Raw genomic sequence first — 26,979 nt, forward strand, 5'->3', positions numbered from 1 at the left:
AATTAACAAAAATATTAAAAATTTAATTTAACTTAATAGTTTTTTTTTAAAACTTCCCTTAACTATTTAAACAAATTGTTAAAAAAAAAATGTTTAAAAATTAAAAAAAAATATGTTTTGCAAGTGTTTGGGGTTAGTTTTATAAATTGTATGATTATGTTTAACTTTATAAACTATTTTCTTTTTTTCATATTTTGAAGCCAAAATTAAATTTTTTTCACTTTTCAAATTTTATGTCATAATTTTAGTTTTTAATTTTGTCCTTAAACTTACACACACACAAGCTTTTTACTTTCTTAAATCTTGTTTTTTTTTTGTTTTCTTTTTTTTATTTATTTCTGTTTGTTTTTTTTTTCCTTTTTAAATATTAGTATATTTTCTTAATGTTGTTGTAGTATAACATACATTTATTCTAAAAAAAACTTATTTTAGTTACAAATTGTTTGTGTTTTCTTGTTTCTTTATTTCTTGGTTTACTTCCTTCTAATTGCCTTTCGTTCTTTTCTTTTAGTTTTAATATAAAATTCTATTCCTTTTCCTGTTTTCCTTGCTCTCTTTCTATTAGTTACGCTCTATTTTGTTCTCTTGTTTTTAGGTTACCGTTACTTTTTCTTATTCAAGAGACTAACTCTTGTGTTGTTTGGCATGTGTATGTTATTTATTATGTTTTTGTTTTCTTTCTGTCCTTTTTCTTGTTATCCTTGACGTTAGCATGTAGTGTAGTCGTTCGTAGTAGTGTGGGAAAGCTTTTGCTTAAGGGCTTTCTTGGGGTGTAGAGGGGTTAAAGACGTTCGTTTTTTGTTTATTACTGGCATTATAAATTTGTTGTAAACTATAATATGAAAAAACACAGTTAACACACAATAAGTGAGACTAATGTGGCCAGAGCTGTTAATTAATGTAAACTTTAATTTAAACACAAATCACACTAGTAAAAGTATTTCACTAATAACACTTCTCTCTATCTTAAAAGGTGTTAATACTTCCGAAATTTAGCAAATTACTGATGTTCTTCCTCTCCTTTGAAAGTTTTACTCAAACATTCTGACACCCAAACTTTTATGGGTACATTAATACTTGTACTGGGACAGTAGCCGAAACCACAGTTTAGTTCCAGAGCATTTTCAAGCAAATGTTCAATGTGATCATTCTTTAACAAGTGCTAAAGAGCAACTTATTTACAGTAAATGATCCGTTTAGTAGTCCCATGCAATAATTTGATATTTCTCTGTAACATATAGGACCAGGATGTCTAAACTGAAATGTATCATGTGCTCCTAATATAATTTAAGCAGGAAAGCAGTTTTGTCTGATGTAATGCATGAGTGTATTACGTGATTCTCCTATATATATGCATCCTTAGAGAAACTTTCGGTAACATTACCTTTCTCCACACTTTACTAAGCCTCAGCGTTACCTTTTGAAACGGAGGCGAATTGTGTGGCTTAACTTTGTATTGGCCTGGTATTAAGTATATTTCCTATAAGCATATACCACAGCCTATATGCTGTCATTGAAAAAAGCTTTCTTGGGAATTCAGGCCGTTTAGTTCAAATGAATTGGAAGACTCACAGCTCTTGTCCTTGTTGCCTGACTTCAAACCCACGACCAACTCTAACCCTTTGAAGATGAATAACAAATTGAGCCGTAAAAAATTCCCTTAAAAGATTTTATATCTGGATCATTCACAAGACAGTTCTTTGTGTCTGAAACTAGTTTAGTTTAAAGTGGGAAAAGCTGCCAGATTAGTCTGTTTATGTTACTGATTTCCAGCAATTGAAACTCTAGTTCATGACTTACCAATCAGGACAAATGGTAGCTGTATTACTCGGAGTATTTTAAAACGACCTTTGAATAATTTTGTCTTTGAATCGTTCACTGAATAGTTTATAATTACAGACACCAACTGCTCAGCCAGTTCTTTGTATATGAAACTATAGTTTGAAGTCGGATTCTTTGATCTCTTTGGTGTTTTAAAGACAATGGCGCAAAATGTTTTAACTAATCTATCATATCATTGGACTCTAGTCTATTATAAGGCAAATAGCAACAAGAAACTGTTCTTCTTCTGAAAAGGAGAATGAATTAGTCCATCAAACAATCGGATATAAGGACTGTAATCGATTGCGAAGCAAATAGCATTGAAAAACTGTGCTTCTTTTAAAAAGTAGACTGAATTGGTCCTTCTCACTTGCTTTTTTCAATTCTGCATTTCCTTTAGCCTTTTGATGAAATTAATCAGAACTTTAAACTCAACTTAGTACTGAAGCAAATAGTATAAAAAACTGTACATCTTTTGAAAAAAGAGACTGAATTGGTCCTTCGCACTTGCTTTCATTTTCAATTCAAGTATAGTTTATTAATTTGACAGATTTCCTTTTGGTTTCTTTTCCTTTTAACTCCAACGAAGAAGCTAAGCTTCTTCCTAAGAAGCTACATTATACTAATCAGATCTTTGGAACCTATTCAATTGCGAAGTTTAAGGCAACAAGCAATTGCGCCTCTCTTGCAACAAGGCTGAATTGGTCCTTCGCACTTGCTTTAATTTTCAATTCAAGATCAAATTATAAATGTTTTTGCTTACATTTGGCTCTTGGAGTCATCATTATCTCAAATTAAGCAGATTGTCTAGATCTGATCTTTAGTCAATAGCGAAGTAAATAGCAACAAGAAACTGAACATTTTTTTTAAAGAAGACTTTATTGGTCATTCTTATTTTGCTTTTCTTTTAATTCTATTGCGTTATAATATTATAATGGTTTCCGAAACCTTTAAGAGATAAGGGAAGTAGCCAAAAGTTGCTTCGTATCAATCAATCGATCGATCGTATATAGTATATAGCGAGTCAAATAGTGGCATTAAGATGTTAGTCTTTGGAAAATTAGACTTGTTTCTACAAACATCAAATCAATCAGATCTTGTTATTGCTGCTGCTTTTGAATAGCAAACTGGATCGTTAGACCTACACCTTCTTTGATAACTGAGTTAGTTCCTCAAACATCAAATCTATCAGATCTTGGTAATGCTGCTGCTTTCGAAATGCAAACTGAATTGTTGGACCTACACCTTCCTTGATAACTGAGTTAGTTCTTCAAATATCAAATCAATCAGATATTGTTACTGCTGCTGCTTTTGAATAGAAAACTGTTGGACATAGACCTCTAATAACATTTCCAATTCATGTGTGGTTTTTGTTTTACGTAGGTAATGGAGAATCCGATGTCAATTTGGAGAATCCGGTGTCAATTTGCTATAACAAAAGCGATCAATTAACCTCCTTTAGGGTATCGTATGGATTTCATTCCAACTTTCTCTTTCTTTGGTAGTTTTTTTTAAAGACTTTTTCCTATTGACCTGGGTTATGATTTTACTTTTAGATAGTTTGTCTTTTCTGAGTTATCACTAGTTGGAACAAAGAAAAGCTGGGCTTGAGAAGGTAGATTAAAGCACCTTTTTAAGATATTTTTTTGGCTTGGCCTCAATGAGACAATTTCAATCCTTTCCTAAAAGCTCATCTTAGAAATTTTACTTGTTTGGCTTATTAAACTCTTTTTAGCAGCTTTGTAGCGTCTTGATCAGGAAATTATTGATATTTTTGATTATTTTTGAGAGGTTTTTGTTGAGTTAGTTTTGAATTCTTTGGAAATGTATAACTGCCCACAGCTGTTCTTAGTTATCAGTTGTGGTGTTTTTTTTTTGTGCTAATTTTTGCAAATAGTTCTTAAGAAAATATACACTTAACTAATCTTATTGCTGTTTTTTATTCAAGAGTCTATTTTAAAGATAAGATTTGGGCCAAATATAATTTATAGCTCATACCAGCTAAGGCGCTTAATTAGCAAATTGCTAAATTAAGAGAAATTTTTTTAAAGGTCTCTCTTTACAGTTAACTGTGTGTGTGTGTGTGTTCAACATATTATAATTAATTTAACCTTGTTAAACCTTAGTAAGTGTCCTTTTTATTAGTTAAGCTTTTAGGCTTTAAATGTGTGTCATATAACTGTTTTACCACTGTGTTTATCCTGTTGGCGTTTTAATGTTTTAAGTTTACCAAGTTTTGTTTTCTTTCCTTGTTGTTTTTGTGTAAGTTTTAGTATTGATTTTCCTTTATAATTGTTGATTTTTTATTGTTTTTTTTTTTGGTATTATTCTATTTGTAGTTTGTTTTAGTTTTATTTTTTGTTTTACTAACACGTGACACCGAAAAAGTTTTGTTTTTTTTAAAGCAATTTGTTTTTTTTTTTTTTCTTATGTTTTTTTTTTAGAAATGATTTTGGTAACGCTTTTGTTTATTTAAAAATATTTATTATTTTACTTAATTAAAAGTAATTTTTCTTGTTTTTTTTCACTAAATGTACTTAATTATTTGCTTTAATTTTAGAATTTTTTTTTATTAAATTTACTGTTTAGTTAACAGTAAATTAAGAGTCTAATAAGAAAGTAACTGAAATTTGTTTAGTTTTCTAAATAAAAATAAAGGATTTTCTTGAACACAAACAAAAACAAAAGCTTTTTTTTTGGTAAATTTTTCCTTAAACAAACAAGGAGTTAGGAGTTAGGGTCGAATTATAAGACCCCCCCTTTGAGACAGGAGTAAACATCATCAATTATAATCAGTTGTTGTTGTTGTTGTTTTATACATATATATATATAATAGGTTTTGTAAGTATATTTAAAATAAAGCGTTACTTTACATTACGTTTATTAAGTTTTCTCTTTATTTGGATGTATTTTTGAGTTTTCTCTTTTTTTTTGTTCTCTCTATATATGTACTCTTTATATATATATATTTTACACCTGAATAGTCTTGTGATTAGTTGTTTTTTTTTTCATTTCTCATACTATTTTATAAACAAATGTCTATGTGTTGTTGGTTTTTTTTTTTATTTCAAAGTTTTATTTTTTTTTAATAATATTAAATATACATAAACAAATAAATAGTAGTATAGTGGTGTGTGTGTATGTAGTAATTTACTAAATATATATAAATCTATATATAAATAGCAATAAAATTTATTTTTTTCTCTTTTAAGATTAATTTGTTTTTGTGTGTGTTTTTTTCCACCGATCTCTTTAAATTATATAATTAATTAATTAATTTTCTCTTGTAGGTTTTATTATTATCTTTAGCTTTATCATTAATATTAAATTTAAAGAATTATGCTACAAAATTTATAGTATAATAAACAAAATATGTAAGAAAAACAAAAAAAATCTAATGTTAATTGTTCTTATATAAAAAAAAATAACTAAAAACAAAAACATGTCGTATAATATTATTATTTTTTTTTTAAAGGATGATGTTTGTTGTTTTTTTATTATTATTTTATTACATATTATTTATTATTAATTCGCTAAATATGTTTAAACCCGTATAATCCGCACACGATCCTTCAAATCAATTGTAATTTTTAAAGTTGTTCTCTGTTGCTGGTGTGTTGTTGTTGTTGTTGTTTTGGTTCTCTTCTCTGCTAGTTAGTTATTTTATTTTTACAATTATTTGCTTGTTTGTTGTTTGTGTTATTTCCTCTAAGAGCGGACGGTCCCTTAATATTGCCGTTATTATGTTTTTGTTTGTTTGTTTTTTTTTTAGCAAAGTATCAAAAAACCTTTATTTTTTCTTTGTTGTTGTTGTTGTTTGTTATAATATTGCTTTGGTGTTTACTGCAAAAGAAGAGCAGAAAAGAGAGAGAGAGAGAGAAAAAACACAAAGAAAATTATAATTTATATCCTTTTTTTTAAGTTTCATTTGAGGGTGTTAACTATCAAATGTCCTCTTCGTTGTTGTTAATGATGATGATTAATTGTCAATGTTTTATTAATTAAAAATGTTAGTTTTGTTAAAGACACTCACAAAATTAAACGAAAAAAAAATGTTAATTAATTATCACAAACACCAAATTAAAACACTTCACAGGCAAATTTAACACATAAAGGCCATTAATTATATAAAATAATATTTATAAATTAGTAGTAAATAAAATTTTTAGCAAATTAATTTAAAAATAATAAAGTAAAGCATACTTTGGGGATTAGTTTAATATAAGTAAATAATAAAAATTTAATTAAAGTATACCATAAGGCGTTATTTACAAAATAATAAAGTGCATACTTTAAGGGTTAAGCGTAATAGGGGAAATACCTTAAAGAGTTAACTTCAATTCAAATTTACTTTGGGCAAGTGTCCTTAATATCTGAGAAACCGAATATGTTTTAAATTTCAGATTGCCGTCTTGATTCTTTGCAAAAATGTCAGTGCCATCAATGGGTAATATTGGCTAATACTGGCTAGTTTTTGGTCTATTAGAGTGTCAGTTTTGAGATTGTCAGCTTTTGTCTTGAAGATAAGACAATACTGGACTTATGCCCAGTATTTTCGTGCCCTTAAACTGTTTATGTTCTATGCAACTCTAACATAATTACTTTTCATCATTATGTAGATCAAAATTGACCTGGTTAGAGTACGAACAATAATCTATTCATACTACTCTTAAATTGAATGCGTTCTCTTTATGGACACCATCAATCTAGAGTCATTAAACAGTTGCTAAACTTGATCTTTTAAAAGTTTGCTAATCATTACTTTTACAAAGTGTTTTAGCTTCTCCACAAAATGTATCATGATCTCTTGGACGATATTCTCAGAATTTATTTAGGTTAGATCGCATGAAAACCTCGCTATTTAGCGAGATCATGACAAGTCATGTGACCCATAGTAATAACCTTAAAATGATACCGATCTTGAGAATTCTTTGATCCCCGGGGAAATATCCGGTTGTTCTAATAAAATAGATTATATCTTTGACATTTCTGATTCCAAAACATTATTGTATTAACAATTTTCTATCTGGGGCAATAACATTGAAGGTGTTGTATCGATTATTCTTTACGTTAACAATTTCAGACTTATATATAGCGCCTAACATGTTTTCTTATGAGCGCTTTTCTCAGAAGACTTTAATGATCTGTGTAGTTCAGGCTTATATCGCATAGCATGATCTTATGGAGCTTTCCTCGGAAGTTATTTAGGTTAGATCACATCGAAAGCTCGCTATTTATCGGGATCATGGAGAGTTATTTGTCTAGTTGTAATAACCTTAAAATTATCCCGATCTTGGGAATCCATTGATGCCCGAGGAAACAACCGATACTTCTAACAAACTAGATTAGATTCTTATATTGTAGTTTGTAAAATGAGGCACATAGAAGATGTTGTACCGATTTTCTTCATTTAAACAATTTCAGACTGATAGTCTATATCATGATCGGAAGTTTTTTCGTTAAGAAGTTATTTAGTTTTGCAATTTAGAGAGTACAACAGAGATTAATTTCACTCTCAAAATGATCTACTCTAAATTAGACGATCTTGTCAATCCTTTCCAAAAGAAGCTACCGGTAATTCCAACAAATTATATTAGATTTATCTTTGTCAGTCCCGATTCTAAAGGATTCTTGTTCCTCATTTCATAATCTACTACCTTGCAGAGTGTGTCACTCTAGGTACCGATACTTCTTTATCTTAACAACTTATGATGTAACATGACTCCAGTCACACTGTTCCCGTAAATATGAAATATTAATAAGCTGCTATTCAGGGCCAAGTATGTTAAGGTCTTTCTCTGTGTCAAATCGAGAACCAGAAAAATTGAAAGGTTCTGCAAGTGATAATAGAAGACACTTGTGTTTCCATTCATTGATCATTTACTTTTTGTTTTCAACTTCATTTGACCGAATGTTCTTATGCCCTTGATTTAATATCTTTCTAATGCTTAACGGGGAGCATTAAATGAAGATGAAACGATCTTGTTAATCAAATTTTCTAAACAACTAGGTTTTAGTTTCGCCCTGGAATAAATATTTTCATTCACATAGCTGTCACTAGTCCGGGAAATTTCTAACAAGCGAGATTTATGACAAAGTTTTCAAATCTCCAATCACATTTAATTAAAATATAATTTATCAATTTATCTTTTTAATATTTCACGATTTAAAACAATAAAAACTAATTTCATTTTACCAATTTAAAAAGCAATAATAAAATAATTTCCATTAAACACCAAAAATTATAACTATTATACGTTAATAAATTATTAACTCATAACGTGCCACGATAGAAGTGAACTTTTAAAACGGAAGTTATTAATAATATTTATTATACTTAGTAAGCAGACCAAAACAATTTTAATAATAATATAATAAATAATATAATGTATTTTTACAGGGATATAAAAAACAAACTTAAAATAAAACATAAATAAAATATACACCGACAGAAAGCAATGTTAATAAAGCTTTTAAGTAAAATATATACAAATAGGAACTAAATAATTTCGTTTTAATTGCAAATAAATAAACAAATAATTTTATCAAAAAGTTTTATAAGATTTCTTGCCAAAAAAAAAATTAATTTACTTTTAAGGGGTTAAACAATTTACATTAAAATTTTTTTTAAGATAAAAATAAACACAATTACATAATTTCATTTTTTTTTTTTTTGTAAATGTTTATACTTTATATGAACAAGCTGTTTTCAAAAATGTTGAGAAAATATTTTAATGACAATTTGTAGCAGAAGTTGTTGAAAAAAAAAGAAATAAAATAAATATATTTAATTGTCTACGACAAATTTAAAAATACTTATACAAAAATGTAAAAGCCAACAGAAAAAAAAATGTTGAGTGTTTTAACACATCTGCCAAATCATGTGTGGGGGCTTAAGGGGTATAGAAACCAAAACATTAAATATTGATACAAAATTAAAAGACTGTCTAAAATTTATTTAAATTTATTTGCAAATATTATGTTTATGTGTGTGTGTAGAAATTGAAAAAAAGTATGAGTTATTTTTAAAACTTATATTTTAAAAAATTATAGATTATTTTTGGGGAAATTTTAGAAACAAATTGTATGCAACCTTCACCTTTAATGAGTGGAAAATAATAAGTTCAGGAATTTGTTGGCAACAATTTAGATAAATTAGACAATGATTTCTTTTTCAGGGAAATATATTTCTTACTTCATGCCTGCCCGGATAGTTGTAGAGCTAAATGTATAGCACCGATAGAAGTTGGATCAGAACTCGGAATCAGATGCTTTCTGTGATTCAACGCTACACAGATGGCTATAAGCTAGGAACAAGAACAATCAGAAATTCTATAGTCTAGTCTATAGTCTAGTCTATAGTCTAGTCTATAGTCTAGTCTATAGTCTAGTCTATAGTCTAGTCTATAGTCTAGTCTATAGTCTAGTCTATAGTCTAGTCTAGTCTAGTCTATAGTCTAGTCTATAGTCTAGTCTATAGTCTAGTCTATAGTCTAGTCTATAGTCTAGTCTAATTTCTAGTCTATAGTCTAGTCTATAGTCTAGTCTAGTCTATAGTCTAGTCTATAGTCTAGTCTAGTCTATAGTCTAGTCTATAGTCTAGTCTATAGTCTAGTCTATAGTCTAGTCTATAGTCTAGTCTATAGTCTAGTCTATAGTCTAGTCTATAGTCTAGTCTATAGTCTAGTCTATAGTCTATATAGTCTAGTCTATAGTCTAGTCTATAGTCTAGTCTATAGTCTAGTCTATAGTCTAGTCTATAGTCTAGTCTACAGTCTAGTCTATAGTCTAGTCTATAGTCTAGTCTATAGTCTAGTCTATAGTCTAGTCTATAGTCTAGTCTATAGTCTAGTCTATAGTCTAGTCTATAGTCTAGTCTATAGTCTAGTCTATAGTCTAGTCTATAGTCTAGTCTATAGTCTAGTCTATAGTCTAGTCTATAGTCTAGTCTATAGTCTAGTCTAGTCTATAGTCTAGTCTATAGTCTAGTCTATAGTCTAGTCTATAGTCTAGTCTATAGTCTAGTCTAGTCTATAGTCTAGTCTATAGTCTAGTCTATAGTCTAGTCTAGTCTAAGTCTAGTCTAGTCTAGTCTATAGTCTAGTCTATAGTCTAGTCTATAGTCTAGTCTATAGTCTAGTCTATAGTCTAGTCTATAGTCTAGTCTATAGTCTAGTCTATAGTCTAGTCTATAGTCTAGTCTATAGTCTAGTCTATAGTCTAGTCTATAGTCTAGTCTATAGTCTAGTCTATAGTCTAGTCTATAGTCTAGTCTATAGTCTAGTCTATAGTCTAGTCTATAGTCTAGTCTATAGTCTAGTCTATAGTCTAGTCTATAGTCTAGTCTATAGTCTAGTCTATAGTCTAGTCTATAGTCTAGTCTATAGTCTAGTCTATAGTCTAGTCTATAGTCTAGTCTATAGTCTAGTCTATAGTCTAGTCTATAGTCTAGTCTATAGTCTAGTCTATAGTCTAGTCTATAGTCTAGTCTATAGTCTAGTCTATAGTCTAGTCTATAGTCTAGTCTATAGTCTAGTCTATAGTCTAGTCTAGTCTATAGTCTAGTGTATAGTCTAGTGTATAGACTAACCAAAAGTCTAGTCTATAGCCTAGTCTATAGTCTAGTCTATAGCCTAGTCTATAGTCTAGTCTATAGCCTAGTCTATACCCTAGTCTATAGTCTAGTCTATAGTCTAGTCTATAGTCTAGTCTATAGTCTAGTCTATAGTCTAGTCTATAGTCTAGTCTAGTCTACAGTCTACAGTCTAGTCTATAGTCTAGTGTATAGTTTAGTCTATAGTTTAGTCTATAGTCTATTCTAGTCTATAGTCAAGACTATTGCAGTTTTTCATGCCTGGTCTGCACTATAAAGAGAAGTTTGAAAGGGGTTAAATCGTAAATTGAATCATTTACAAACGTTCTTGAAATGTTTATTTCAGACTGATATGACTCAAGCACACAAATCTGTCGAATATTCGCATTAGATTTAGGCTTCAATGGCTTGTGGCGGAAATCGGCCATAAAAAGTCTGAAGATCTTAAATCGCATATTGTTCTCGTTGAACCGTTTAATGGAGAGAAAGTTACCAGGACTTTGCGGCGAAACTAATTAATTTCTAACGTTCTTAAAGCGTGTATCTCACCAGAATTTTTAAACTGTAAAAGAATTGCGAAGCCAACTTCACTCCTACTTGATAAATGTCTTTAGCTAAAAGAGTCGTTTTTCCTGAAAGACCCTTGAGAAGTTTGCAATGACGAAATGTTTGAACTGGATTAGAATAAATATGGCGCCAACAGAGTTTAACATAAGTATTTACCGATAGTCAAAAGGCAAATAAAATGATAAGATTAGAATCTAAGAAATAACGTTTGCGGCACATATGGGAACTAGGCCACTAGGGAATAATCAGCAACGAAAGAGCGGCAGTATTTGCTTTAAAAGGAAGGGAACTAGAATAAGTTAACTTAACTAATGCAAATCTATATAAGAATCACTTAGAATGAGAGACACTTAGAATGAGACGTTACTAGAACTACTAATGCAGATTATATTGGACAACCTTAATAGGAAGTGAACCCTTCTAAGAATGAGCATGTTATTTTGATGGCACGTAATCTAAGTGGACACATACATACAAAGGTAGGATTACGGGCACAAATCACCCAACAACTGTGGGTGAATTTTGTACAAATGTTTCTTAACAAGTGGTTCTAAATTATATAAAAGTTTTAGAAAATTGTCAATACATTGTCAAGAAATGTTATTCTTCAAATATCCAACACATTAAGTTTCTCGTTATTAAAATTTTCATTAATCAAAATTCAATTAAAATTAACTTTTCAAAGTTTTTTGAACTAAAAATTAAGAAAAACAAATAAATTTACTATTTTTTTTTTTTTTTATTTTATGCCAAAAATTTCAAATCCTTTATTATTTATTACACATTTTCTAAAAAATAAAATATAACATGCGAATAAAAAAAACAAAATTAATATAAATTATTATAAATTTTCTTAAGTATTTGCAGACAGAGAAAAAAAAATATATACAAGCGCAAAAAAAAAAACACACATAATATTGTTGGAAAAAAACCCACGCATTTTTATTATTCAAATAAAAAATAATAAAGAAAAAAAAAACAACGGCCACAAAAACACAACAAATATTCATATAAAATGTTTAATTTTATATGACCTACACACAATGACATTCTTTTCCCATAAAATTTTGTTGGTTTTTCGGTTGTTTTAAATGTTTTGGCTAAACGTGTAAATATGAATATTAAAATCTTGGGGACGGACGGACTTACGGACGGGCAGCTATAGTGACAGTTAGACATTTGCTTAAAGGGGCGGAACCAGCTAAATGTCTGTAACATAGCGTACATGTACAAAAAATTTTCAAAATTTAAACATTGTTTTTAAGTTTTTAACATATTTGTTTAATTGTGCAAAAAATGTTGTATATGGAAATTTAAATTGAAAATTTTTGACTAAAATAGCAAAAATAAACATAAATTACAAAACGAATTGAACAAAACAAAAATAAAATACTTAAAAATGTTAAGAAATCTATTTGGTAAATATATAAAACCTAAACGTAAATACCACAAAAGGAACCTAAAATCGATTAAATGTCTGTATTTACAATTCCACTAAAACCATGAAAAATCATACAAATAAATACACAGGCAAATAGAAACACACACAGATACTTTCTATACATTCTTACCCTGCCAACAATTTCTATCCAAATTGTAACCATAACGTTACAGCTTAATGTTTAAAACAATCTAATTTGATATAATCTGAGTGAATGAAAAGTGACCCCGTTCGGAAGAAACTGTTCCGCCTGTTTAATACTTACTTGATGTGCCCATTTCGTTTCAGTTTCAAGTCACTTTTTTATAACATAAAATTTCGTAAATGTAGTAAATTTCCAGTTTTGCCATAACAATAGAGAAGCTGGAAAGTGTTATGATTTTATACTCTTTTATGATATAAAAGCGACTTTATAATAATTTTTTTTATTTCTCCTTTATTATACTGTTTTGCACTCACTAATCCCTCACTGATGCTTATTTTATATTAAACTATGTTTTAAATATATTAAATTTTAAATTAACACAATTTATTACAAAATCTAAATTTCACAATATATCACACAACTGATCACAATGAAATAAATATATTTACTGAAATGTGCAAACACTTTTCCTTCTGAATTTTGAGAGCAAGAATGATTCTGCATTAAACTATCTTCTTAGTGTATTAAAAAGTGTTAGTTTTTGAAATTTTTATTCTATCTACTTATTATCATTTAATTTTGCTTTTGGTATATTAAAACGCACTAAAATTTAACAAAATTATGATCAAAATTAGAAAGTACTGTATTTTGTTTTTGTAAATTTTTTAACTTAGCACTGAGAAACATAAAATTGAGCCTTTATAGTGACTATTCAGTTCATGTATCCAAAATTAAACTCAAATTTGCTGGCAGGGTATGCCACAAAAATGATAAAAACAAACGAATGAATGGAAACAAAATAAAAACAGTTGAAAACGAAAAAAAAAATAAATGAAAACAGTTGAAAACATAACAGATTGTTGTTGTCTACAGATACACAGATATGTACTTATAAATAAACCCGTTTACAATTTTTGCCCCCTTTTCAAGCTTTCCAAAAACTTTATTCTTCAGTTTTTTTTTGTATTTTTTTCGCTCTAGCCCCATCATTAAACACAACCTCCCCAAACCCCATATATATAAACATATAGAAGTAAAAAAGGGGTTTCCATTAATGTCGGTTCAAATATCTTAAAATATGTTTATGAGTTTTAAAATTTTGTGTTGTGTCTCTGCCTTTTATGAAACAATTTTGCTGATCTTAAGTTGCAAAGTTCTTGAATTGATTCCGCAGATATCGATTTTGAAAGCCTTAATCGAATCATAACTGTCACTTAAAAACTTTGGTATGTAAAACACAACCAAACATATGAATCAATGTCAAAGCTTGGTATGTATGGCGCCAAGCTAATGCTCTGTATTTCGTGGAGCCACAAGGGTTCCATACATTAGAAGTTGTTTAAATTCAGACCAGACTATCACAGTTAAACTGTACCGAACAAAATTTAGTCATTTGAAGCAAGCACTATTCAAAAAAAGCTTAGAATGAAGACAAATGTTGCAAGATCAGTTTAAAACTATTTAGATATTAATGGTGGGAATGTTTGGCCTCAAACGCTTTGTAATCCATAATCCAGACCAGTTATACTTTGATCATTACAACAAGTTTTACCTTGACGCATCAGACAAGTATTAAAGTTGTAATATAGTATGTATCATTACAACGAACGGCAAAATGTTGCAAGATCAGCTATAATATTATTAGCAAAAAAGGCTTCAAAAAGCTTTCTATAAAATAAGCTTCGAAATTATCGTTAGCAAATTTTGTCTCTCCCTTTTTATGGTCCAACCCATAACTCATCCAACTACTATTTGTTTCGATCGATTTAGAAAGCTTTCTGTGGAAAACGTTTCACTTCATTATAGGTAATCCGAAATTGATACGGCAAAATGTTGCAAGATCAGCTACAATCCATAACACCATAACACACCTAACTACTGTTCTTTTCTATCGATTCAAATAGCTTTCTCTGGAATATGTTTCTTCATAACATGGTATCCGAAATTATCTCGATTCGAGTTTTTGGTGCAGAAATGTGGGAAAAGAACATAGATAAGCCAAAAATTCTCCGATTGCAGAGACTTTAACTTGAAAACTTGTTCTTTATAGAGATCTAGTCCAAATTCTGTGGTTTAGCTTATAGCATTGAAACTATAAAGGCATTTGAGTAAGCGTTGCGAATTAACAGGAACGAATAAAATAAATGTATAACGAATTATTTTAACAGTCTGTAACGATCGACGACATACTTTTTCCGAAATCGGTAAATTGTGAAATGATATTAGATATATAGAGATATAATTTAGCGATATGAACTTTCAGAAGAACCGTTCTAAGGAACAGAGAACTGATGAAATATATCAAATTTCATGATTTCAAATTGGAAATCAGAAACCCCACTTATTTTCTCTACTTCCCTTTTCGCCCCGCCCTTAATGGAAAACCCTTTCTAAATATTTCAACTCACTGGCTAAAAAAACTATGTATTTAGCCTCGAGACAAATCAATTAAGATTGTAGTATTTTGTTTAGTGGTGTGTATGTCTGTCTGTCTGTCTGTCTGTCTGTCTGTCTGTCTGTCTGTCTGTCTGTCTGTCTGCCTGTCAGTCACTTTGTTTTAGTTGTTGTTAACGCTAATATTGTTGTTATTGTTTTAAGTTTTTAGTTTGTATAAGTGCGTGTAGTTATTATGTCAACTTTTTACTTAAACGATTTTCTTAACACCCTACCTACTGCTGTGTACTTGTGTGTATATCATTTATGGTACTTTAGAGTATTTTTTTGGTTTTGTTTTTTTGAATTTGCCAAATACAAACTTTAAGGTTAAACTAAAGAGACAACAATTGAAAGAAAACAAATATAGATGTACTGTCAAGGTTAGTGAAATAGTAACATATGATTGTTACTAAAGGCTAAATAGGGGCAATATGGTTTTAATAAAATATCCTTCATTTATATATTCTCAACATATAGTACTATGGCAAGAACAATTGCGAAAAAATAAAAATGATAAATTCTTTTCAAAAGTTCCATGTTTGAAGGAAAATTTTAACTTTAATAGAAATTATCTTAAAAAGTACTTCTTTTTTATTGGAACTTTTTAGATGGATAATTTTCCTATTTACAGCAAAAATTAATTAAAACATAAACAATTTCCTTCTTGAAAAGGAAAATTATTCAGTAGCGTAAAACTAAAATTAACTTGTAACTGTAACGTGTGACTAATTACTGTTTACAGTTCACTGAAGCCCAATTACAAACACAAATATAACAGATCCATAAAAATAGCAGGTTTTCCATTAAAAGCCACAAAATATGATTATGTTTCGAATAGCATTGAAGTTGGCTTCGTAATACTTTGACAATTGAAAACTTCAAGAACTTTTAAAAATTATCACATTATTTCATTAAAGATGAACATAATGCTCTTATTCCAGTATTCCGTCAAAGAAGAAGTCAAACTAAATGGAAGGACAGACAAACATGCCATTTAACAGCCTAAGACTTGTTTCCTAGAGTTGCTAAAGTCAAGGAATTCAAACAATTTACTTGCCCGATTCATTAAAAATTATATCCACCGTTATCTATTTACTTTTTTCTGAGCTTTTTTCAGCTTACATTTGAACAATTGACATTGATTGTATTTTTATTAATTGCTCTTAAAGGAAAACCCTTTTAAAAGTGAACACGAGTTGTTGATAATAGTTTAGAACTACTATGTACGCACAAAACCCAGCAGGTTTGCCCTAAAAACATAACAGTAAATAAAATGTGACAACTTTAATTTCAGTTTATTTTTAATTACACAAACCAACGTGTTGTTTAAGGGAGATAATGACGGTCGAGTAGTTGTCCATTATATGACGTTTTATAAGCAGATATTTAAAGGTATTAATGGCAATAAAAAATACTTACAACCACCAAATACTAACGAACAACTACTACTAAAGAACTAACTAACTAGACACTAACTAACGAACTACTAACGAACTAACTAACTAACGAACAACAACAAAGAAAGAACGATACATAAAGACTAACTAACGAAAAAGAAAGACTAACAACTACTAAATAACACAACAACGAAAGAACAAAGAACGAAAACTAACTAGAACTATAACTAGACAGACGAAACTAACTAACTAACAAGAAAGATAACTACTAACTAACACGAACTAACGAAACTAACTAAAACAACAAAAAAAACGAAAGAAAAAACAAAGAACGAAAGAAAAAAGAAAACTAACTAACAAAGACAACTAACACTAAAGAAAGAACGAAAAACTACAACTAAGAAAAAACAACAAAAGAAAAGAAAGAACAAAAATAACTAACTAACTAACTACTAACTAACTAACTACTAACTAACTAACTAACTACTACTAACTAACTACTAACTACTAACTAACTAACTAACTAACTAACTAACTACTAACTAACTAACTAACTAACTACTAACTAAACTAACTAACTAACACTACTAACTAACTAACTAACTAACTAACTAACTAACTACTAACTAACTAACTACTAACTAACTAACTAACTAACTAACTAACTAACTAACTAACTAACTAACTAACTACTAACTAACTAACTAACTAACTAACTAACTAACTAACTAACTAACTACTACTAACTAACTACTAACTAACTAACTAACTACTAACTACTAACTAACTAACTAACTAACTACTAACTAACTAACTAACTAACTAACTAACTAACTAACTAACTAACTACCTAACTAACTAACTAACTAACTAACTACTAACTAACTAACTAACTAACTAACTAACTAACTAACTAACTAACTAACTAACTAACTACTAACTAACTAACTAACTAACTACTAACTAACTAACTAACTACTAACTAACTAACTAACTAACTAACTAACTAACTAACTAACTAACTAACTAACTACTAACTAACTAACTAACTACTAACTAGTAACTAACTAACTAACTAACTAACTAACTAACTAACTACTAACTAACTAACGACTAACTAACTAACTAACTAACTAACTAACTACTAACTAACTAACTAACTAACTAACTAACTACTAACTAACTAACTACTAACTACTAACTAACTACTAACTAACTAACTAACTAACTACTAACTAACTAACTAACTAACTAACTAACTAACTACAACTACTAACTAACTAACTAACTAAACTAACTAACTAACTACTAACTAACTAACTAACTAACTAACTAACTAACTAACTAACTAACTACTAACTAACTAACTAACTAACTACTAACTAACTAAATAACTAACTAACTAACTAACTAACTAACTAACTAACTACTAACTAACTAACTAACTAACTAACTAACTAACTAACTAACTAACTACTAACTAACTAACTAACTACTACTAACTAACTAACTACTAACTAACTACTACTAATACTTACTAACTAACTAACTAACTACTAACTAACTACCTAACTAACTAACTAACTAACTACTAACTAACTAACTAACTACCTAACTAACTAACTTAAACTAACTAACTAACTAACTAACTAACTACTAACTAACTAACTAACTAACTAACTAACTAACTAACTAACTAACTAACTAACTAACGAACTACTAACTAACTACTAACTAACTAACTACTAACTACTAAAACTAACTAACTAACTAATTTACTAACTACCTAACTAACTAACTAACTAACTAACTACTAACTAACTAACTAACTAACTAACTACTAACTAACTACTAACTAACTACTAACTAACTACTACTACTACTAACTAACTAACTAACTAACTAACTAACTAACTAACTAACTAACTAACTAACTAACTAACAACTACTACTAACTAACTAACTAACTAACTAACTAACTACTAACTAACTAACTAACTAACTACTAACTAACTAACTAACTAACTAACAACTAACTACTAACTAACTAACTAACTAACTAACTAACTAACTAACTTACTACTAACTAACTAACTAACTAACTAACTAACTAACGAACTAACTAACTAACTAACTAACTACTAACTAACTAACTAACTAATTACTAACTAACTAACTAACTAATTTACTAAACTAACTAACTAACTATCTAACTAACTAAATAACTAACTAACTAAATAACTAACTAACGTCTTGCTGGCAAAACAGTTCTTCTGGGGGGTCATTCGAGGAACCAATCTAACTTTAGTACAACAAGAAAGACTATTACATAAACGAAAACCATTCATCTTCTGATTCTGATAAAGAATTCTACAAGTTTTAAAGTTTAAACTACTCATATTTCCTAAACACACATTGCCTTAATTATAAGTAATACCTTTAAATTCCTGTGTCTGTACTCCATAAAAATTACTTTCAATAGCTTAATGCAAAATTTCATATTTGTCTATATTTAATACTTATTTAAGTCATACTTAAACCATTTTTGTTGATTTTTGTATTATCAAATCAAACAAATATGAAAACAAGTATTTTATAAAAAAAAAACTAAATAAAAACCTTGTAACAGTGCCCTCAAATAAACTTAGACAAATAAATACATATTGAAAACAAACCAAAAAAATTAAATAAAATAACAATAAAAACAACAACAAATAATAATAAAGTAATAATAAAATTGAAATAAAAATCAGCAAGCAAATGAAATTGGCAATTAATAACAAATTCTAAACGCGTTTCGTTTAACAAATAAAAAAAACAGACATTAATAAAAAAATTTATAAAAAAAACGTTAAACTGAAAACTAAACGAAAAAAAAATATGATTTAAGTTTTAAACCAGTTGTTAAAGGGGTTGAGCAAAAAAATCAAATAAATATAAATGAAAGTGTTTATATTTTTAACAACTTTTTGGAAAAAAATGAGATAAAAGATTTCGGTTTATTTTCAATAGTCTTAATTGGTCGGTAACTTTGCCAGAATTTCTTTTCTTAAAGCAGTAAAACAAGACTAGTAACACTAGGACCCTTAATAATCTAGGCTTATGCCTTAACTATGAGTAAGTTATAAGAGAAATTCGTTTTTCTCAAATTCCCTTTCAAAATTCATTTTGTTATTAAAATTCAGATTAAAAATTTCACATTTCATTTTAATTTAAATAAAAACTAAACAATTCTATCAAAAAGCTATAAATGCATGTTAATTGGAATTGAAATTGAAATTAATGTTACTTGTCAATTAAGATAATCAAAATAAAACAATAAAACTTAAATTATATTAATTAAATTAGATTTTATTCAGTAAAAATAATAAAAAAAAAATTTAACAAAAAAATATAAATAATATGTGTAATAAAATTAAAATAATTTAAAGTAAACAAATTAAAAGCAATTAAATGTTTAAAAGGAAAAGCGAGCAAGATCAAACGATCAGAAATTTACGGAAGATCTCATATGGGAGGTCCCCACAGACTGTCAGTAAAAGTAAATAATATTATTCCAAAAAAACTTATATAGATCAAATTTGATCAGTAACTAGAAGAGATTTATGAGCGATGCAAAGTTTTGGCAGAAGAAGTATTGAACAAGAGTTGTTTTAGGAAGAATTTGGTCGTAGCTTGAGCATGGACGGAGCTATTTGCAAAAGGTAGAAGGAATTTGGTGGAATTTTTTACGAACCCTATAATAATATTACAGACGAACTGACAAAAAAACATCTACTACTATATATATAACAAGAACTTTATAGATTCATTACGAGTAACATAACATTTTGATGGCTGGTATTGTTAGGAGATTTAATCGATCTTTTAAAGATCATATTTGCATGACCTGAAGTCTACAAATAATCTCCCAACAGTAGACTGTTAAGATTTACATTAGAAACATCTCAATATGTTATGACAGTGAACCTGCTGTCAAATTTATATCAGCTGTCTATAAGACAAGATCAAAAGTGGAAGTTGATGACAAATCATTTGAACCTAGAGTTGTTCTTTTAACATGTCAATCTAAAAAAAACTATATAATATTACAGACGAACTAACTAAAACATTCCATATACAGCGAGAACTTTATAGATCTGTTGTATATCCATTACCATGGGTACTTTACTTTACGAATGGCATAGGCATAGGTCTTAATGGGGCTGTTATGATAGTGGTTACAAACAAAATGATTTCTGACATTGCTAAAAAGTAGAAATACTAGGAGATATGATCGATCTTTTCAAGATCATGTTCGTGATTGTCATATCTCGTGTTGAGGAAACTTTCGTATAAGCGGTTACTTTGAGTAGCAGTTCAAAATATTGCAAAATAACTTGAAAACTAAGGAATTAGGAGATGTTATGTATTCATTCTATGCATAAATCTCTTTTTGTGTGAAAATTCTAAATCCGCTCTGGCAAGATATGCAGAGACGTCATAGGTTCTAAACATAGTCAAAGTTGAAAAATCCAAAAAATAAACGTATTATCATTTTGTATACGCTAAAGACTAAAGAATTCTATAACGAACAATAAACCGTGAATTTTTAAGGTGAACATATTATTTGTCATTTTCCAAGTAAATTCCGTCAGTTATTTGATTCAATCAATATTTAGTCACTCTAGAATGGTCTAAATGAGGCTCTCACGAGAGCAAAAGGTGAAAAAAACATTGCAGACAGAAAAATATTTACTTTAAAGACAATTCCTAAGATAAAAGTCGTCCAACATATGCGATATTGGACCGATTAAACAAGTTTAATGAAATTATGTACAATTTGATATAATTTAAAGGATATTAGGAACAAGTCACAAAAGTGATCTATATTGTTGCTTATAAACAAAAACTAAACGAAATTGCTATTACCCTTAACCAATCCAATAAATTACAAATGCGTAATCAAAGTCAAAAGTAGCAAAAATAATATACAATAAAACAAAAGTGAACACACAAATAGCTATTAATGGATTATAAAACAAATGACATTAATATGATTAAAAATACAACAAAATTATTACAAAGACACCAACAAATTATAAACATAAATATGGTAATTATTATATTAAAAAGTTCAACAATAATATACATGCAAATGAAATAAATGAAAGGAGTGTATAAATAGAATTTAGAATTTAATAGGAAAAACTCACCATATAGTTATATATTGATGATAATGCTGATGAAGGCTGTTATAAATGACGTTGAGGAGGTTGAATTTGACTTTAACTGCTAAATTTAATGTTGATGATAATGATGATAAAAGTTTAATCCAAGATTTTGGGTTTAATAATATTAATCCCCACTGCAGCTTTAATAAACCTCCAGTATTAGTACTGGAGTTAACCAGCTGTTGTAGTTATAATGAAATTCAGTTTGATGTTTGGCGGTTGTGAAAGTTCTTTTATTTGTTTGGAAGTGTTAATGTTTTCAATTTGTTCTAGATTCTTTATGCTAGGAATTTAGTTAACCGAACCGAAAGTTTTTAAATAAAAAAATAATTAAACGACACTTTTTAAAAAAAACACTTGTCTCTCTTATTTATTATAAACATTTTTATTATTATTTTGTATTTACCAACGGATCGAACGGAAAATAATTAAGTTTATTTTTCACATTTTTAATTATTACTAATTCTTGTTTTTAGGTGTAATTTTTAATTAATTGTTATTATTTGCTTAGTTTTATGTTTTATAGTTAATGAAACAATGAAACGAACGCAACGCGTATTTTTATTATTATTTTTTTTTTTTAATGCACAAAACTACGAACTACGACGACGACGGACGTACGAGCGAGCGAACGAACGAGCGGGGCGAACAACCAGGTGTGATGAGAATGCACGAACGTACGTTGGTTTTGGTTTGTTTTGTTGTTTTTTTAGTAAAGAAACAATAATAATAATAATAATAAATAAAAGAATACAATTAGAATTCAGCAAACTCTTTGGCGCACTTTTCGGTGCTTGAGATCCGCAGCGCCTCTTCCTCGTAATCATCGAAATTACTGGTATCACCGGGTCCTTTACACCGTGGCACAAATGGTGCCTCAATTTTCTTCTGGAAGATCGCTATCCAATCTGTGGAGGCAAACCATTTCTGATTTTTAATATCGTTAACGCCGGCCTTCAAATTGCCATAGCGTTTGGTCAGATCCACTTGCAACAGGTTGCGCAACAGATCCTTTAGATCAGAGCCAAAGTGTGAGGGAAAACGCACTTTACCCGATACGATTTTCTCGTAAATCTGTATGGGTTGATCGGCAAAGAAGGGTGGATAGCCAGCGGCCATTTCATAGACGAGTACACCGAGGGCCCACCAATCGACGGCCTTGTTATAGCCCTTCGAGAGAATAATCTCAGGGGCGAGGTATTCGGGTGTGCCGCAAAGAGTCCAAGTGCGACCCTTGACACGTTTGGCAAAACCAAAATCGGTTACCTTGAGGTAGCCCTGTGAGTCGATAAGCAGATTCTCAGGCTTCAAGTCACGATATATCAAGTCGAGATAGTGCAAATACTCAAAGGCGAGTACGATCTGGGCTGCGTAGAAGCGCGAGTGGGGCTCCGAGAAACGACCCACTTTGCGCAGATGCGAGAACATCTCACCGCCGGGTACATACTCCAGCACCATGTAGAGGTTGGAGTTGTCCTTAAAATGATAGCGTAGGGAAACCAAGAAGGGAAATTGTATGGCCTGCAGAATACGCTTCTCGTTGAGTGTGTGTTCGACCTGCTTTAGTTTGACGACCTTCTGCTTGTCGAGTATTTTCATGGCGTAATAGTCTTTTGTCGGCTTGTGTTGTACTATCATGACGCGACCAAAAGAGCCCGTACCCAAGGTCTTGATGCGTTCGAAGTCATCGAGACAGGCGGTATTTGTGGGATTGCGGCGCCATTTCTCTTCAAATTCTTCTTTGGCCTGTTCGAGAAACTCCTTGACGGTTTCGGCAGCATCAACCTTCTTGTTGGATGTCGTGGCGTTGTTACCCATTTTCGAGATGGTACCGGTAAGCGCTGATAGACGAAAGGTTGCTGTGGCAGACACTTGAGGGGCGTCCGAACTATCGCTGGCGTTTGCTGCCTGGGCGTTAGTAAGTGACGAAGTTGAGGCGGAGTGTGCACCTGTAGGCGGAGTTATTTTGCTGGATTTTTGCTGCAGCAACGACGACGATGATTGAGAGGGTGAAGTGGACGATGCCTGCGGCCGAGCAGTGGCAGAGTCCAATTTATTGGCCGTCAGCGATGGCGACGATTTGCTAGACGACGCGCCTGGACTGCTTGGCTCAAGCTGCTTGGCTAGCTGTGTGGACGACTCCTGCTGCTGTGTGCTCTTTGTATTGTCCTCGCCCGCTGCACTAGATGTTTGAGGAGTTTTTTTCTTTTTTAAAAAGCTTAAAATATGTTTCGCAATTTTGGAAATTTTTCAAAAAACCTCGAGAAGCAAAATTATTGATTTTTTAATAGTTTTTTGGCTTTTTTCTTTTTTTGACAACAGCGTAGGGAGGACAAACGCTGCTTTTGAGAACTATTATAAATTATAGCAATTTTCAGGCGGATATAAGTTATATGTTATTGTGTTTTTTTTTTTTTCGTTTTTAAGGAAGATTCTTTCTTTAATTTTTTTACACTTTTTAGCTTATTATTTAATTTATTTTAAACACTGTTTTATAATTTTGCAATTTTAATTTTAACTATAATGAGAACAGAAAAAAAAAAAGAAATAAGATTATGAATAATTTTCTTTGATTATTTTTGTTGTTGTTTTTTTTTTCATTCCAATAAACAGAAATGTCAAGTAAATTGCAGTTTCCAATTAGTCAATCTTTGTTTCTCTTTTTGTTTTGTTGTTGTTGTAGAATGAACAAGTGTTTATTTTTGTAGTTTACATTTTTTGTTACATACACACACACTTCCACACAAACTAATTTTGCTCACACATTTTTTTCTTCTTTACACACTTGTCATTCTTAGTTAAGTGATGTCAATGTTGCTAGTTAGACGAGAAAAAGTACGAAAAAAGTAGCAGAAATTGTTATGCAAAACTTTCGTTAAATTTTAATATTTTTACAAAAGAAATCGTTACTAAATTTATAATTAAAGTTTATAAAAATGTAACAAAAATGTTATGTAACTAGTTTTTATGAATAAACAAAATTTTTTATTTGAATTCTAAGAAAAAACATTTAATAACTATAATCATAAAAAACGACAATTTTTCGACTGTTTTAATTTACGAGAAGTAGATTTTACGACATTTAAAACTTTTTTTAATAAGACTTTATCCGACTTTTATAATTGTCAGCTTTTCCAAAAATTTTCAACTTTATTTATTTCTTCGACTTATTTAGAATTCGACTTCGACTTTTCTACAAAATGACGATTATTCGTAAATCAATTTATAGAACCCTATTTTATTCTATTGATTTTGATACATTAACTTTTTTTTACAAAACAGCTGATCAATAAACTACAGTTATTTTATTATTGCGCCAAATGTAAAAAAAAAATAAAATTTTCCCTTAAAAGCTTTTGTTTAGATTTCGTAATAAAACTAATTTTTTACATTTTGTTATATTTTTATCATTTGATTTTCTTTGCAAACACTTGTTTGTATTATTTAGCAGTTAATATATATTTTTTTATTATTTTATTACTTTTGTGGCTGTTGCTTGTTCTTTTTTCATTTTATTCTCGTACTCGTTTTATTACGATTTTTTTCTAAACGAATGACTGCGTAAAGGAAGTTTGTATGTATGTGTGTGTATGTGCATGATTATCATTTTTTTATGTTCATTATATTTTCGCTATGTACACATTTTTCAACTAATTTAGCCTCGATTTTTTTTCTACACAAAATTTTCTTTTTTCTTTCAAAAACTAATTGAAATTTATTTTTATTATTACTAAAATTTTAACAATATTTTCATTAAATTTTATGTGGTATTACGTTTTTTCATTTTTATTTGCATTTGCTATTGAATAATCGATTTTTTTTCTGTTCGTATAAGAAGAAAAATTCCACTTAAATCCAATTAGAGCACAAAAATGTTTCTTCCAATTTGTACGAACCTTTTTTTTTTACTTTTGTTATAAATTAAACTTGTTACTTTTTAATAAATTTTATTAGATTTCACTGAGTTGTTGTTTGTATATATAAAAATGATGTGCGACTTATATATTGCAACTTAAAATTAAATACAATAATTTGTTTTGTAATTAATTGTAGTTTAATTATATTTTCTTTTTCTATTGAAAATTTATTTTTTTCTTGTATCTTTATTAGTTGGAGAAAAAAAATTATTACACTTTACAAAAATCCGCGAACCCGTTACGACATGTCAAGCTTCGGAATACAGACAGAAAACTGAAAAGAAAAACGATAAGAAGTTCTCCTTCATTCGATTTCCCCTAAAAATTTATCATAATTTTCTTTACAACACATTCTAATAAAAGAAAATGCAACCCTGTCTAAAGCAGGGATGTATGTTTTTGTATAGCAAGCAGCTTTTGTATATCACTTTACTTTTATATATATATCTCTTGAAAAAAGTGTTGCCTAGTTCTTGTTAGTAACTAAAAATAAAAAGACGTGCAGAGCAGAGATACAAGCCGAGACGGCTCAAATCTGCGGCGGCTGGCCGCCGGTAATATTTTGCAAGCCGCGCCGCCGCCGACTTCTTTCGGCTCAAAAGCTAAGCCAGCTTAAGCGTAGCCGCTGATAAAGATTATAATCACACATGTATTTCAGAACATAATTTCACCAAATTGAACGGAGTTGCCACTATTTCAAATTCTTATGGCAAATTGAAAAGAATTGCCACACAATATTGTGCTAATATTAAATTAGTGAAAACTACTATAAATGTCCATTTTCTGCAGAAAAAAAACTTATATAGAGACAGGTTTCTATGTAACAGACTATTATACAAAGATTTTTCAATATAATAAACCTTATAAGGTCAATTTCTAAAGAAAAAGTTAAATTGAGCCGACAATTTAGCCGCCGCCGATCATTTCCCATCGGCTTGTATCTCTGGTGCAGAGACTTGCGCCGATTCGGCTTAAGCCGACTAAGCCTAGCCGCCGAACAAAATGTCAAAGCCGTCGTCGCCGAAAATTTTTCCGCTTAATACGGCTTGAAAATTTCGCCATATTTTGTACAATTTACAGAACACTTTCGCCAAATTTATGGAATTTTACAATATAAAATTAATTTGTTTTCATTTAAGCACGTTTTCTTTTATCTAATAATAAGCCGCTCATTGAAATTTGGACGGTGTTCTACAACGTTCGATGTATATTCTTCGCCTCAGATATTCTCGTGCTTTACGCGCCTAATTCGAGTCGCTGCTTTTATTTCAAACCAGCTTCGTTGACGTCAACGGAGCTACAGCTTTTTACATTACTGGTATGTCATACCGTAAAGGCCTAGGATATCGAACATGTGTATTTTAAATGGGAAGTGCAGTTGATGTCAATTCTGCCGACTGCGAAAAGAAATTCTGCTAGAATTTTTCGCGCCAAACTGTTTTCTGCATT

General features: G+C 29.7%; 1 protein-coding gene across 1 annotated transcript; it reads right to left on the minus strand.

The window, feature by feature from the left end:
- Nucleotides 1–559: 559 nt before the first annotated feature.
- On the minus strand, nt 560–25,529 carry LOC119611823 (cAMP-dependent protein kinase catalytic subunit 1). The gene is made up of 3 exons (XM_037967525.1): nt 25,388–25,529; nt 21,596–24,131; nt 560–5,664 (listed from the first exon to the last, which is right to left on the minus strand). Exon 2 carries the CDS (start codon nt 23,429–23,431, stop codon nt 22,370–22,372), a length of 1,062 nt encoding a protein of 353 aa, XP_037823453.1. The 5' UTR covers nt 23,432–24,131; nt 25,388–25,529; the 3' UTR covers nt 560–5,664; nt 21,596–22,369.
- Nucleotides 25,530–26,979: the final 1,450 nt, after the last annotated feature.

The sequence above is a fragment of the Lucilia sericata genome, unplaced genomic scaffold (assembly GCF_015586225.1).
Source record: "Lucilia sericata isolate MDLA Ls3-8-SP2 unplaced genomic scaffold, ASM1558622v1 Contig001540F_arrow, whole genome shotgun sequence".
Taxonomy (NCBI): domain Eukaryota; kingdom Metazoa; phylum Arthropoda; class Insecta; order Diptera; family Calliphoridae; genus Lucilia; species Lucilia sericata.